This window comes from Neolamprologus multifasciatus, chromosome 14 (assembly GCF_963576455.1).
Source record: "Neolamprologus multifasciatus chromosome 14, fNeoMul1.2, whole genome shotgun sequence".
NCBI lineage: Eukaryota > Metazoa > Chordata > Actinopteri > Cichliformes > Cichlidae > Neolamprologus > Neolamprologus multifasciatus.
In genome coordinates, this window is record NC_140452.1 from 12469672 (window position 1) to 12486701 (window position 17030).

Sequence of the window (17030 nt, forward strand, 5' to 3'; positions counted from 1 at the left end):
CTGAAAAAGGTTTGGAATATTTCCAGGAAGCCTAGAGAACTACTGGTCAAGACCACTTTAATAACTAAATAAAAACGACAAAGTCTGGCTCCTTGGAAGCAAAAGTAACTAAGGGGCTGGCTCAAGACTTTTTCACAACACTCTTTGTACCTGCACTTAATTTTACCTCTTGTTTAGCTGGTATTAAAGAAGACAACTAAACTGGATCACCCATTTCCTTTGCTGTCTCCATTCAGGAGACACGAATGTACATGGTTAAATTAAGCTTGACCGAATGGCCGCCACTAGGTGGAGGTACTAGGCTCATGGTTCACACTTAACTACCCAACTCCTGAGGAATTAAAAGTAATTGACTGCACTTGCAAATATGCACTTCTGCTGGCACAACATATTTACTTTAGACTCCCAAGGATGCTTCATTTAGTCTTCATCTTTATTGAGTAATTCAGCTGGGAACAAAATCTCACTGTGCAACTAGAGGCCATTTAAACATTACAAATACTCTTCGGGATATATTTGTTTACATATTACAGTGATTTTTTTATGAAAGACAATAAGCCACATTTAAAAATAACATGGCTACAACTAAGTCGAAAATACAGAAGCAAGCCCTGCAGACTGGAGCACAACATCTTTTAGACTCCTGAGATGTATTTACATCTTATTGGTTACTGATTGAGTATAGATAGACTACATACTTGTCCATAATCTGTTGTGTTTTAGTCAAATTTTGGAGCTTGAAACATTAATTCTTAACGTTATCATTTGATATTTGAAGGCACAGTTAGAAGCAGTGATAACGTGACATTTTCAACACCATAGTGAAACAGTACAGCTGGTATTACTTTGGTCTTAAATATATGTGCAAGTAAATATGCACACACATATTTCTTCATCTTTTGTTTAAAACACATTTGCTATTATGGGAAACACACAAATGAATATTAAATAAGTATGTCTCTATTCAAGAACAAAGCTTTCTTCATACAAACAGCAGTGTTAAACAGTTCAAAATGAATTAAATGTTATGTAGGATATGGTATCATTTATAATTAATCTTTTGGTGTGTATTATATAATTTTCAGGTCCTTCACATTTATGTCCAATCTTCCTGTATTACATAAATATTAAAGTGCAAGTTCCAAGCAGTATCAAACTATAGGATATGAATATCATCAGTAGTTACCTTGTAAATCTAGAACCAGTTTTATAAATAAAGAATATTAAATATAGAATGATTTAATAGAAATTACAAATTTTGTTTAAGGCATTGCTGTGGGAATGAGGCAGGACACTACCAGCTATTTCTCAAACTTCTCCACTTGAGTCCCATTTTCAGGTTTTTTCTGAATCTTGTAGTCTTCCAAAAGTGCTTGCGCTGTGTGCCTGCCAGTCCTTTTCACCACAGCTTTGATCCCCAGGTTGTCAACATTGAAGGCAGTGATACCGACATTAATGGCAGAATTGACAGCGTGGTCTGTGGCTTGTCCTGCCGCTGCTCCATACCTTCAGAGTCAGATTGAGTGAGAGGTCAGAGCGAGAGGCGGGGAGAAGAGGGTATGGGAAGAATTCATTAATATGTAGTGCAAAGACTGTAAAGACGCCATCATGCGTCGAGTGAATTTCTGTGAGGGAGTGAGGGTTGCAAGTGCATGCAAGTGTGCAATCTGGAATAAATACATTTGTTTGCCAGAATACAGGCAATTTTACCCAATTGGAAGCAAATGGGAAGATCTTTTTTGGCCAATTTCATTTACAAATTCTAACCAAATCAACTTGTATTGACACATGCATGCAAAAACAAAGCCAATTTAATACTGTAGAGTCCAGCTTAGTGATTTCCCAGGAATGCCTAACGAAGCCAAAAACGTATTCAAAGAAAGAAACAGTACGGCAGATTTTCATCATTATAAGAACATTTTAAGAATTTCCCTCCTGAAACCATTTTTTAACTCTGATGTGAAGATATCTGATAACCATTTTGCAGAATTTCTTAGAACACGAGAACCCGTTGAGGCAGGAAGGATGAAAATACTGTCAATTAGAACATTTCCTTCATAAACACTGTTAGAAATCAGTGGAATCACTTAAAGAGGCTCCGTAATCCAAATTGGCACACAAGAAAAGGGAGTGAACTGGTACAGCATAGGGCTGAAGAGTGCTTTGTTAAAGAGAACAAAAAACCCCAGAAGCTTGTGTTATGTGCACAATTAGAAGTGCAAAGCATTAAACAGTTGTGGAGAATCAGGAAAAATTACACTTTGTCTCATTAGGAGTGTCAGAGTTGTTTTGTAGACCCCTAAATCTGCAAAGCAAATTGAAGAGAGTGAGTGCACTTTTGGTTTTTGCTTACACAATGTATGCAGTCATTTACAACATACACATCAAAAACCCGTCTCGCGAGCAGTGCTGATCAAAAAATTCCATAGGTGCACATTCAAGCAGTGACAGTAGTCAGAAGTAATTAAACTATATTTATTTAATTTCTTACTTGTGTTTTACGGTGGTCACTGTTTCTGAAGCTACATTTGTAGCTATGTCCTTTGCTGCTACTTCCAAACCTGTCCACATGGTTGCAAATCCTGGGAAAACACAAGAGTATTATTTGTATGTGTTTGTTTGTAACGGTAGATACATTTATGCAGGGGTAATAATGAAATACATCAGATTCAGATTGGACAAAATCCCCCTGAAGCGTGTCTTTTACTGTAACATTTCCAGAATAGCTGCTATTTTACACAGCAGACATTCAAGCTGAATTTTGGGAAAGAGGGCAAAGTCAGAGGGTGCCAAACCTGGTGAAAAGGACAGGTGGTTGATGCAGGAAAAGCAAAACAAAAAATGCTTTTTTACCATGCTCTCTGCCAGTGCATGATAATACACAGCACGGCTGAGGTGTTTTAATCTGAATACTATACTCTACACTAGGGATGCACCGATACGATACTGGTATCGGGTATCGGGGCCGATACTGTAAAATGTGTGCGTACTCATACTCGTAAAAGTTAACCGATACCATGAATCGATACTAACTTATTTCATTAATCAGAGGGTGACATGTCATTTCTGTTGTAGTTTTTAGATTGGCCACCAGGGGGACATCCTGCGCTAAACAGGCACAGGGTTAGGCGAGTGAGACTGGCGGCTCCAGATAAAAAAGAGAAACTGGAGGCTGCTGTAGCTAGGCTAAACAAAATGTCAGCAGTGTGGACCGGAACAGCCAACTTTAACTCAGGTTTTGGAAAAGCGATGAAAAATGTCAAGAGAAAATCCACAGGCAGTTAAAATAACAGAGGCTCTGACTCATTTTATCGCTCTGGATGACCAGCCAATGCCGGCCGTGGAAAACATAGGATTGCACCGTCTTCTCAGCATACTAGAGTTGCAATATGAAATTCCCAACCGCCTATACATCAGGGAAATAATGGTGCCAAAACTTTCTGAAGAGGTAAAGACAAGCAGTGTGTGCGCGATGTCAGTCCTTGATTTAACGGCACAGTGGACTGATGATCCATGGGCAGATGAGGAGTTTGTTTGTCAATGCCAAATACTTTCGTTATTTTGTTTGTTTGTTTACAATATGGACACTGCAATAATTTAAAAGTTTATTTTATTCTCAAACCTAATTTGTATTTATTTTATTTCAAACAGAAGTGTTTATTTATTATTCTGAAAGTTCGAGACAGTGCCAATAGTTCAGTGATATTTTGTTAAATTACAATGTGGAGACTCTGCAATAATTTAAGAGAAGTGCTTATTTTTCACTTCAAAATATTTTGTGGTCATTTTTATTAAGATTTTATTTTTTATCGGCATCGAATAAAACAAAACCTGTCTTCCAATTCATTGCATTTGTGTGTGGTAGAAGTATCGGTTTTTGTACTCTGTATCGGCAAGTACTCAGATCCAAGTATCGGTATCGTATCAGTTTGAAAAAATTGGTATCGTTGCATCCCTACTCTACACACTTGTCATAGAAGAGCATGAATTTCTGGTCATGTGATAAATGACCAAAAGGTCTTTTCAAAAACATCTGTGTATATATAAAAGTACAAACATTAAAAAATATGTTTTTTAATTTTTAATTAAAAACAAACAAACAAACCCCCCCAAAAAACATGTTTTAAAGAATATAAAGTGAAAATTAACTTTACCTTGCACACCACTTGCAGCCACCACCATGGCTCCATCAATGTTGGAACGCCCATCTTTATCCTTCTTCATAGACTCTGGGATCAGCTTGCCTCCATGTTTTTTCACATGAGGAGCCAACTCTCGACCCACGCAGCTAGCAACAGAGCACACGCCATCCACTGCAGTAAGAAAGCATTAGTAAATTATAAGTTCACTGCCAAATTACCACTCAAGGGCAGTAAAAAATGCTGACTGAAGATGACTTAATGACCTAGAAACTGGCTGACTTTGACAGCTCCTCCTGTAGCTTGCTTGGCAACATGGAGGCCTTTTGTGACTGTGGGGCTGACGGGGGTGGGTTTGTCCTCTGGAGTGATATGTTCTCTGAGTTTAGCTGCCCCTTTGTGAATGGCTATGCCTGTGTACTCAGCTCCTTTGACCAGTCCCCAGCTTAGCCAGGATGCACCTGACAGGATCACACAGGGCAGACAGCGTTAGTGAGGACTGCTGACCTATATTCATAAACAATCCAATTCCAAACTAACTCCTAACTTTGTAAAACAATGATATTAAAAATTTAAGAGACACTGCTTACCTGTCAGGATCCCATTTGCCACCTTTTCACTCCATTCGGGTAAAGTCTTTTCCTCTTCGGTCTCTGCTGGAGTCTCTGCAGGAGCCTCTGCTGGTTGCTCAGGTGTATCAATAGACACCTTCTGGCTGAGATTAATGGTATCTGCAGCTTCTTCTGGAGCCTGATCATAGAGACACATTGGTTAGCCAGTGCAGAATGAAGACAGACAGTGTGGGATGAAAATAAGAAATACTTTGGACAACTTGTGGAAGCTGCACACATCTAACTACAGATGTTCGTCTCCCAGTAACCCCCCAATGCACACAATGCATCCTCTCATTCTGCACTCCTCATTACAATGCGCTATTTGTTTGCTCTCAAACAGACTGCCATTTTAAAAACGTCTCTCTGCTGTAACGAAAGATTTGAGCTAAAAACCTCTGGTATCTTATTAGACTGAATAATAAAGAAATTTAAAAAAATTGCTTACTTTCTGATGTGATATCACCTCCATTTGACAAGATAATTAGCCTGTGTGCATTCATTAAAAATGACCTTGCCTGGTGTCACTCCAATCAAAATGACACCTCCATCATGGCTAAACTGGCACTTGTCTTTCAGCTGAAGCTCTGAGGTTCTAACTGCTGCAGATAAGAGCATTATAACTGATTAATTCTCCTCACCTGCCTGAGTCAAATCCCCACAATGCTGAGGCAGGGGTAATTTGGGGAGGGCTGCTAGATCAGAAATAAGCAGCAGCAAGAGTTTCATTGCAAGCCAACAATGTAGCAGAGTGCAGCATCAAAAGTATTGTTTGTGTAAGAATCAACAAAACAATTAAACTGGAATTTAAAAAATCTGAAGTTGGGAAAGTTTAGATTTTCTAGTTTAAAAAATAAATAAATTGTTATTTCCTTAAACACAGAAATCAAATACAGCATGATCTCTGTTTGGGGATATATTTAGCCACAGACTCTTCTGTTTGGGAAACACAGGCCTTACAGCCTGGTCTCTGTTTGCAATTGTTTGCCAGATAATACCAAATATTTCATGCTGTTGCAGATCTAACCACAGTGAAACACACTGACCTGAACCCTCAGATCTGTCATCTGGGACAACAGGTCCTGAAACAGTCCTCTGTCTGTAGCAGGGAGCTCAGAGGACAAAACCACTCCCACATAATACCCTGGAGCTGGTGCCATCATGTCCGGAAACATAAACACACCAGTGTTACAGAGTAACACTGGAGAGTTCATGGCCATGAGAGGGTACAGCCAGTCACACACCTGCCAGGATCAAAAGAAAGTGAAGAAAATAAAGAATGCAACAGATGGAAAATGTTAGGCATGTGCGATATGACCAAAATCTCAAATCCCAATATAAGAATTCTATCGTCCGATAACGATATAAATCACAAAAATGTAACATTTTCTGTAAATTCTGTGAATCTCGGGCAGCTCGACTTGCGGGAAGTGTTTCCAGCTGCGCGTCATGTAGCTGGAGTCGAGTGTTTTAACCGATGCATGAAACTATACATTTTTAGACATAAGTTGTAACGGCCGCTGTTTTCTTTGTGAGCATTTATTACACGGCGTGCTGCGGGGAAAAGCCTGTTCTAACGTTTGAGTCTAAGTTTTTTTTTTTTTTTAGCACCTGGCGGCTCTTTTTTACTTCTCATCCGTAAATATTCTGCTCTTTCACATGATTCAGTTTATTTTGAAAAGTCCCAACAGGATCTTGAGCTTTATTGTGAAAGGTTTATGTGGAACATAAACAAGCGGACACGCGATGCTGTTACCGTCGTTGCTGCTAACCACAACGCATAAAAACAGGCGCTTGTCCGTCAGTAGTGTGGTTATATAAAATATAAGAGAAAGAGAGAACTTTAAGAAATTAATATAGCCACTACAGTGACCATTAAAACGATGAAAAAATATTGCCGTAAACAGTTCATTTTGCGACACCACGAAACAAACAATAGCGTAAAATGAAACGATAGATATTTTTATATCGTCATCCAATATATATCGTTATATCAAACAGCCCTAGAAAATGTGATTAAAAACAAATCAAAACAGGTACACTATGATATGAAATGATGTGTGTAATATAGTATAGTAAGTGAATTGAGGTGAAAGTAACATTTAACAGGAGAAAGAAGCCTGCAGACATTTTGTTTTACTAGAGGTTTTCAAAAGTAGCCTTGAGTGAATCCTGGTTTTACAAATGGTGCTTCTGAGGAGTGCACAACACAGTGAGACAAACTAGAGTACACAGTCATCCTGTGATTGCTGCATGTCTAACAAGATTACAGAGCATAACTGTGTAAGCTGGGTTTACGTAATTACTTGCACTCATGTGAATCACTGATGTCACACACTTTCAATAACACCTGGGAAATACCCCACTGAATAGGCAAACTTTAGTCTCATGACACTAGTGGCACGAAAGGCAAATGTAATCATAACAAATAATCCTGAATAGGTTAGAGACATTTGGTGTTATTGATTTAGTCTCTTAATAAAGAGCTTAAGCTGTGTACATACCTCCAAACCCTTTCTTATCTTATCATTGACTGGTTGCGATGTTGACCTTTACAAATCCAACTTGGCAGTTCAAAACACCTCACAACCTTTGATTTCACTGCATCATTGGTTTTTATTAACCAACTTATTGCAAGTCAAAAGAAAAAGAAAAATCTGGAAAGCATCTCAAACTACATCATGCTCATCTGAAGATTCACAACCCATGTGATATGTTAAAAAATCCCCCCCCCCCCCAATAAAAAAAAACAAAACAAAAACCATTACCTAATAACATAGTGTTTTATTTATTTTTGTGACTAACATTTTCATGTTAATATGTGATTCTACACATTTTATGAAACAGGCGGTGCAGTGGTTAGCACTATTGCCTCACAGCAAATATGTCCTGAGTTTGACTCTACCATTTTGCTGTGTTGAGTTTGCATGTTCTCCGAGTGTTTGTGTGGGTACTCTAACTTCCTAGAAGATTCTGGTTTTTAATTTTTTTCTCTCCATCTTTTAACTAGCCCACACCATGTTCCAGTGTATTTGGCTTTAAGTGCACATCCTCATTCAATTTACAGGTAAAGGTTAAGGTTTTCATCTTTAAAAGGTCTTTGAGATATTAATGTTCAAACACTGCTTTAGTTTTAAATGTGTAAAAAAACAAACAAACACACACACAAAAAACCCACCTCCTACTAAAAAAAACCTTTATACTTTTTCATTTATATTAAAATACATTTAGACACACCTGTCAGTTTGAGAGCTGCATGCCCATCTAGCTCCTAGCTACTGTCATTTTCTTTTTAAAATGGAAAATTAAGTTCACACATCATCTTGGCATAATGCACATCCCTACACATATGAACACTCCAAATAACTTCATTTCTTTTTCGGAATACTGTCACCTGTGCCCCAAATCTGATTCATGTCTGGGATTCCCCCGAGGATGACATCAGAGCCATAAACCTACTTACTGGGACTAGGGCATTAGTTAAACAACCCTCACATGACTCTGTCCTTAGGAGGATGGACATTGATCTTTAACCGGCCTATGTCCCTCTGCTGATGACTCACTGTAATGCGGATGTTAAGAAATTGAGCAAACATCTTATGAAATCGGGTAAAGGGACACGAAAAAGAAGAAGAGAATTGATAACATATTTTTTGAGTGATTGCTTAACACCACATGAATGTGTCATTTTAAAATAACAAAGTAAAAAGATATATATATATATATATATATATATATATATATATATATATATATTTATTTCCTCTGTTACCTGCAGAAATGCTGGTGGTCGATTAGGCACTCTGTCTGAGTGATCGCTGGTAAACCTCACCAGCCGCAGGTAGCCGGGGTATGAGGGAGCGCTCACTTGCCCCTCAGGTGTGACAAAAAATATCTGCACACCGTTGGGAATGTACAGCAGCTCCTCTCCATCTTCACCTATGCTCTGAGGGGACGGTGTCGAGTTAGATGTATGACTGTAGAACTCTTCCCCGACCAATGACATCTCCCCTGAATCTGTTCCATATGAGACTGATATGTGACCATCGGCTGCCTGAGGAGAGTAGGCTGGAGGCTGTTCGGCAGGAACCGCAGAGGGTCTGGTAGGTGAGAGGGGTAGACCCACTCCTCCGCTTGGAGGCAAACCTCCGACAGCTCTAGCTGGCTGACCATTAGCAGAAGGAATGTCTGGTGGAGGTGGCCGTGCTGGCTTCTCTGTGGTGGGAAGTCCTGGGTAGAGACCTTTTGCAGAAGTGCTTGTTGCATCAGGGGCAGATACTGCAGATTCAGAGTCAGAGCTGGTCTCTAGTATGGCCATGCGGGTGGTGATGTTGTTCAGGGTCTCCTGCATCTTCTGCTGCATCTGCCTTGCTGATTCCCAGGAGTTGCCAACACACTCTTCCCCCTTCGAAGGCACACTGATAGCCCTAAGAAGGTGCTGTCGTCCTTTCTTGTAGAGCTCCAGGGCCTGACTCTTGTCTCCAGCTTCATCTGCAGTGAGTCCTTTATTGATGCACTCAAAGGCCCTTTCATAGCCATCTTTGATCACTAGAAGTCTGGCATTATCAAATGCATCTTGTTTAGCTTTCTCCATTGCTCTGAAACAAGACAATTGGATTTACACGTAAATTTCTATTAATTTCTATAAGTACAGCACATGCAGGGAAATTATTATCTTGGCTAGACTTTGAAAGGGCTAAAGGTTATTCAAATGATATTTTACTGCTTACTTAACTTCGACCCCAAACTTGATCACAAGTACAAGTCACTTAGAAGTGAAACGCATCGCGCAAATGGCCCTTTTGGTCTTTCTAGATCACATGTTACCTGGTTTATTTTCGTTACGTACGTCAGTGTTACTGGTTTAAAACGATCCACTAAAACAAGCTTTAAACACACTAATCCTCATGTTAAACTTGCTAACACAGATCAACAAGAGCTAACATCTGCGTTCGGACAAAGTCAGGAGCTATGCCACGATTTTAGTGTACCGACAGCAACATATCTATATAACATGTGAAGTCGTAATTAGTGATAACTACTAGCTGTCAGCTAGCTCCAACTCACCTAATAGCGAATGATATTAGCTCTTACCTTAGAGAGCAGAAAAACACCAAAGAACAGCTTATTAATTGGCCTGCTAACGTTCCTCCTAGCTAGCAAAGAGTGTTAACTTCAATCAGCAACCTGAGTAAATAAACTAGACTTCGCTGCTGGACGACTCCCTATAGTAAAGGAGTGCCTAGTGGTGTCATGAGGTCATTATTGACCTTTCAAAGCAAAGGTTCCGCGACCGACGTGCCCAATACGATCACATGTCAGCCCCCTTTTTAAAAAAAAAAAAAAAAGATACCGGAAGTAGTGGAACGCCACCTAAACTTGACAATTTTTGTAGTTCATCACTATAACCACAAGAGGTCACTAAGCACCCATTCAAATAGCTTCCACTGATAAATGAACCATTTGAATAAGGGGACACTTCCATCTATTGGTCATAGTGAGAAACTGCAACAATTTATTTTCCATTAAATCAAATTTCAGTTCCATTAATATCAAGCAGAAATTATGCACTTATACACATTATACACTTCCATATAGATTCAAAAACGGTGACTGAATGATGCGGTGGCAGTGTAAATATATTTCTTAATATTAATAAAGAGACACCTTTTAGGACTCCTAATCAATAATGCAATAGCTGAACTTATGATAAAAAGCAAGATCACAATGCAGCATTTTCAACAGTCTCAAGCCATGCTATGGTTTTTGTTTTGTTTGTTTGTTTTTTAAAAAAAACATTTATATTTTTTTTCTTTGAAGCTATTAACCAGATTTTGGGGAAATCTTGGATGATGCACTATGAATGCAGAAAATTGTAATTTTGATCTGACATGCAATACCATCAGGTAAGCATGTGGCTGCAATATGTTGATTTTTCAGCATCACAGTATCCTAAACATGTTGCCATTACAGTGATATTTTACTGTTAGAAAGGTAAGCCAAGAAGGAGACAGATCTCTAGTTGGACTTGGAGACCCTGTGTTTCTTACACTTTTCAGCTACCAGTATGTATCTGTTGATTGCATCACCCTAAATCACAACAGTGGTCATTAACTGGTACAGCAGTCATGGTGGCCATTGCTGACCACAATCAATACAGAAAACAGCTGCAATAATGTTAAACATTAACAATAACAACAACAACAGATCAAGATAACTGGAATAGCTGTTATAACTATGTAACTTAACACGTGAATGTCAGATGAACAGACCCATGAGTCTTTAAGCTAGTGGCTCCTCCCCTTAGCCGGCTACAATACTTGTTTAAAAAAATGCACAATGGAGCACTATCGGTCATGGATTGGCCTCCCCGTACCCTGGACCTTACAAGAAATCACAAGAACATTTGCCTGAGAGAGTTTGGGCTGTGTCATGACCCTTGAGCTTGATGTCCAAACTCAAACTATGCACTGAAGATTGCCTGCTATTCCTGTGTCTGCAGCTTACTCAAACTTGCTCCCATAATCCAAAGACATGCATGGGTTAGTTTAATAGGTGATCACCAATTAAAGTAACAAAATGGATATGTTTTCATTAATGTAACTCAAATGAATGTATTCAACAAAAAATTGAAAACAGATTCCCGAAATCTGTTTTCAATTTTCCTTTTATACCTCAGATGTCTGAGCTGACCTCGGGTCACCCAGCTGTTGAGAAAGCTGAAACATTAATCTGCTCAGTGACCATTTCCTGTTTACTGAACACTCACAGCAGCTGTGAAACTGAGGATTCTGTTTACCGGTGCTAAATCATTTTAATGTTCAGACGAACCGTTGACCGACTAGACAGAAAATCATGCTGGTTCATCAAAATGTTGATACAATTGTTGTAAAATATTTCCAGAGGAGAAGAAAGTGAGTCAGACAGGACATGCCCACTTCTTGTTTGTTGTTCTTCTTTCAACACATTGCTAACACATGTTATTGAGCCCCCGAGGACAATAAGAAATTTATCTACAAATATACTAACGAAAAGAGAAGATTTGTTATGGATTTTAAAAACATGTCACGTTGGCCATAGACACCTTCAGTGACTAGATTTCAGATTTTTGAAACTGCACACCAGAGGGAGTCAAATCCTACCTCAAACATAGATTTTTAGTATGAGGTGGTGAAAACGGCACAGTTTTTATGTTGCTCTGAGTTCAATCTAATCAAAAACTTTTAACATCCTTCATAGTTGATTTTGTTTAATCATGGGAATGATTAGACATGCAGCTTGGTTCAAATGTGCCTCTAATGACTATGAAATTACCTAGCATGTCGCCATCAAACAGCAGAAACCTACAGGTATTTTAAAAGCAATAAGAACAAATCAACATGCATAATTTACTAAGAATTAACTTTTTCTGAATCACTTATGTTTTTGTTTTACTAGTCTGACTCTCATCAGTTTCTTAGCTGCTGTGACCCTGGAAAATAGCTCAACAAGTCTAATCTCCAGTTTGACAGATTCCCAGTATTCACTGAGCACAGATGCCAAACACTGGGACCAGACTGGACATGCTCTTCACACATGTTGCGGTGTTAATCCAGTGCAGCTTTAGCTCACTATTTTCAACTCTGTCATGCCCGAGGCCAAGCTGATGTTCAAAGAATCTGAGCTCCAGTCCTTAACATGTGAAGGTCATATTTAATAAGAACTGTGCTCAAAGTGAATAAAAAAGAAATCTGTTTTTCATTCTCTTATTACCAACTTTGTTTTCTGAAGTTAGTTATAGTTTATTATTCATGTCATTGAATTGTATGTGCATCATACTCTGCTTCACTGTAGTTCTTGTCCAGTTGTACTGAGTGCACTACAAACAGGTTGCCTGTCTTTACTTTGATTATATTACCAGATGGGGAAATTTTGAATCTGTTCTGCTTCACCGAGAGGTCGACTAATGTCTGTAGCTGGAACAGGCTGGTAAAACATGTCTTCTGTTGTTAAGGTTGGCCCACATATGAGCAACATATGTATGGGTCACCATTTTGGAAGACTGATTTGCTTTAGATCTATAGATCATGGATTTAGTTTGGTCACAGCAATGTTTTTTCTATGTGGACATCAAAATTGTCTTAATATTTCATTTTTGAACAGTTAAAAATTATTAAATGATAATGATAATTATTAAATTATCATTCGTGCAGCACAAACTAAAAGTTAGAGGTGGCATAACAGAGAGCGTATGACTGTTAGTCTTGCTGTTTAGTCGCTGTTTTTGTGAAGAGTTGCAACATTAAGATTTGTTTTAACCAAAAACAGGTTATTTGAATTCTTTGTGTAAACAGACTTCAACATTTCAATACTCATGGAGCTACTGAAACACATGCACAATGATTAATGAGGAATTACATCCCAGCCAACACTCAAATGATATGCATGTGGGTTTTTGGCTTTGCTGATCCTCAATTATTCAAGTAACTTAAATTCAGCAATCTGCTTTTTTGGGGAGTTTCAGTTTTCAGTTTATAAGATAAAAGTCAGATTAAGCAGCTATAAAATGAGTTATTTAAGAAGTTATTTGGAAGAACCAGACACAAGGCTGTAATGAATGTACAACTCTTTTACAGGCAGCTCTGTGGGTTTTTTCCACATGACTACTATATAATGTTCATAATGCCCCTTAAAAAAAACCTTAATAAAACTGTTTTGTCCAGATTCCCCCTGCCTGACCTCGTATTTTCCTAGACTGCTAGTCTTCAGTTTAATCACAGTGCGGATCAAAACATACCATTACTTTAATGATTAGTCAGTTAAATCGCATGCAGTTGTTCTCATATTTATCTATTTTTTATCTTTTGGCCAGACTTTCATTTTAGCTGTAGATGCAGTTATGTCAGTAATTTATTGCTGCCTTTTTGTCAGTGTCACTTTGTTCCAGATATACACTTTGTTTTCCATAACTTTTTGAGCATATATGCGATGGTCGGTGTTCATAAAAACAATTATAATCAGAAGAGAGTAATGGTCACGTCCACTATTTAGTATTTCTTTTATATCGGTTTAGGAGAAAGATCGGAAGAAAAATGAGGGATTGAGCAGGAATTATGGCACTGAGGGGCTTCTCAGGCATTGTGTAAACAAATTTATGCCTGTGTGCCAAAAAGAAGAGCCTTTCTTTCATAGTTATTTGTCAAAATGGAAGCACAAATGCAATCAATCATGGACTGTTCCAGGCTCAGATTTTTGCTATCCAGGTCTAATGTTAGGTTTTTATAGCATTTGTGTGTATATTAGATAAATAATCCTCTCAATCAACATTATTCCAAACAGTACTATGATCTGTTCAAAATGAAGACATTCATCACGAGTAAATGATTAACATTTGTATTTACTTATTTATATGTCCTCGTGCAAGCCCGCTAAATAAGCATTCACCATAACAAGGCAACTATGTCACTGCAGTGGCATAAGTAGTGTAGTATATATGTAACATAGTATATATGTTGTTATCCAGTGCACATCTCCTATGAACCAGTAACAAAATGGGTAGTGGTATCCCATGTGTTTCATGTTTTTATATTGTGACTAATAAACAGGTTTGTTAAAGAGCTAAATGTGCATGAATGAGCTATAACTATAAGCAGAAACAAATGGAAATTATGCAACCACAACAAATGCGAAAAAATGAATGATTCCAATTAATGCAAGCGTCAAAACGAATTGCTTTTTTTCCCTGGTGAAGCTGTAAAAGACACATTAAAATATGGTGCAGCTGTGTCCTTTGCACTGCATTTTTGAGCCACAAATGCACGCCGCTTGTCCACATGTCATAAAACCCCATATAAATTAATGGTTTTCCTAACAGACATCAGGATCTTAAGTCACAGTTTCCCCTCAGCCCTCCACTGAGGTCCGTATTATAGAAAGTTAGTGTCCCTGAAGTGGCTGCAAAAAGTCAGTAAAAGAAGAAAAAGTTCCGCTTCAGCAAAGCCCTGTTCTCTAAAAATGTGAGTATTTTAAAAATAATCTTGATTAAAAGAAAGCTGATAAAAAAATTTGGGCAAAAGTAAGAATCAAAAGGTGACTGGTGTCCTCTATTATTATTATATCAGCAAATCTTACCATTTTGGTTGATAGTGATTAAATTAGAGGAAACTGAAATACCTTTTCTTTATGAAAAACTAAATGTGTGCATCCTGACCTCTTTTTTTAATCAAATGCTTATTGTTCTCTGTTGAAATCCACATAAGCTGCACAGGGCTGACTGAAAAAAGAAAACTGGATCACGGTCGCTAGTAAACCTGTCTCAGGCTTTGTGATTTATGGACAGAGAGATCGTGTTCTTTTCTGCTCTCCAGCGAGCTGCACAGTCTTGCACTATCATCCCCAAGGTGAAACAATGCTTCAATATTTGGGAAAGCTCGCCGTTCCCACTTTAACATCTGGTTCAAAGGGCGCTAAATATTGAACAGGGCATACCAATCTGGAACACTGCTTTAATAGGAGTCATCAAGAATGACACGAAGTTAACTTAAGCGCTCACTCACAGATTTGTATTTTTTTTAAAAAGGGTCTCCTGCATGAATCACCCAGCTATTAAAAAAGTTATTATCTGTACCAGGGGCTACAGTTACTCCTTGCAGCAGTCTGACAGTCTTACATGCATGAACGCTTTAGCTCAGGAAAAATGCAGGGAAAACTGAGGTAACAGAGGTTTGCACTAGACTAAAGTAATTTACCTATAAACTTCATCTCTGGGGTGTTATGGGGCCTTTACATAGTTTACAGTTAGTACATTCCCCTTATAAAATTACTAAAAATCCCAGCTGTTATAGTCCAGATGACGATCTGTTGCTTCTTCTTTATGTGTTCTTACATGTTTAATTACATTAATAAGTGAAGGGAGTGTTTCAGTGTTGGCTAGTGAATCATATTCATGTGGTTAAAATGCTGTCAGACTAAAACATTTTGTAAAATTGCAATTGCAATATATTTACATAAGATGTACGACTTTGTTTATATGCTCAATCTTATGGAGGCAAATTTAACTTTGAAGTACAATCTTCTTCCCTCACTAATGCTCATCATATGTAGTGCATAATTATTTTTTGGCAGAACTCAGACAACAAACACAGACATGTAATGGCTTTGCATTCAGCTATCCTTCTGAGCCATGTTTCCATCTGAAAAACAAAAAGCTGCCTGAAGCGACTATAAATGATATTCTTACTGCACATACAGCGTCTTGAGCCACCACTCTTCCTAATATTTTTGCTAAGAAAATAGAAGTAAAACATATAGGACAAACACAGAGTTTGTACAGTTCCAATGAGCTTGAAAGTTATTTACACCTTATTCTTTAACACACCCTGAACTTTCTTGGGAAAACTTTCTTGTCGTCACTCGGAATAGTTTCTTGAAGGACATTCAAAGCTCCTCTTTGGATTTTGGCTTTCTTTTGTTCCGTTCTAAGTCAGGACAATCCAGGAATGCTTTTACTGCATTGGCAGTGTGTTTGGGATCACTGACATGTTGAAAAAGAGTTCTCACCAATCACATGATTTCCATACGGTTTTGCCTGGTGACAAGATCTCTAATACCACAGGCTGGTATTATGTCAGGTTTTTGGTTAATAGCTCTTTGGAAATCACCTCATCAGTACAAAAATAATATTTTATGCCAATCAAATTGTGTTATATTTGCCCTTTATTTATAGATTCAACTAAAGAAATGGTAACAAATTATGTGTTTTTGGAACAGGCTGCTAGTAACAAATTGCTAAGATACAATTTAAATGGGTTATATAAGTTTTCTGTTTTGTGCAGACACATCCTTTAAGTTAGGAGCTTTTTTTATGCTTGAATGATTCATAGGTCAGCATTAAGTGGTTTAATAAACAAAACAAACAAACAAACAACAAACAAATATTCTTCTAAAGATGATCAGATTGGAGGACTGGACTGAAAATGAGTGAAAAAGCAGCCGATGTCTAAAGAAAACCCCTGAAAGACCTTCCAAAAGCCTGGAGAACAAGTGGTAAGGATTATTTCATGGATCAGATTTTAAAGAGTTAAGAATGAAGTCTGTTTCCTTGGAAGCAAAATATAAAGAAATGAGGGGTGAAGCCAGACATCTGCACACAGCTGTATGTTGAATGTTTTGTGTGAACGTAAAGTCACTGACCATATTTGAAGAATACCATGTGGATGAGCCATAGTAATGACAAAGCCAGCAACGGAAGATTCAGAAACGCACGCAGACATCAGTGGAGCAGTTTCCTAAAACAGTAAAA

At 38.1% G+C, this 17030-nt stretch overlaps 1 protein-coding gene across 3 annotated transcripts; it reads right to left on the bottom strand.

The window, feature by feature from the left end:
* Positions 1-415: 415 nt before the first annotated feature.
* Positions 416-10014, bottom strand: spartb (spartin b). Of its 3 annotated transcripts, XM_085131452.1 has the most exons (9): positions 9845-10014; positions 8523-9348; positions 5797-5994; positions 4730-4889; positions 4406-4600; positions 4155-4313; positions 2492-2582; positions 2259-2305; positions 416-1506 (listed from the first exon to the last, which is right to left on the bottom strand). In XM_085131452.1, exons 2-9 carry the CDS (start codon positions 9342-9344, stop codon positions 1400-1402), a joined length of 1779 nt encoding a protein of 592 aa, XP_084987578.1. In that variant the 5' UTR covers positions 9345-9348; positions 9845-10014; the 3' UTR covers positions 416-1399. The 3 variants fall into 3 exon arrangements, with proteins under 3 accessions (XP_084987578.1, XP_084987577.1, XP_084987579.1); XM_085131451.1 differs by lacking the exon at positions 2259-2305; XM_085131453.1 differs by lacking the exon at positions 416-1506 and having other exon boundaries at positions 1513-2305.
* Between the last annotated feature and the right edge of the window lie 7016 nt (positions 10015-17030).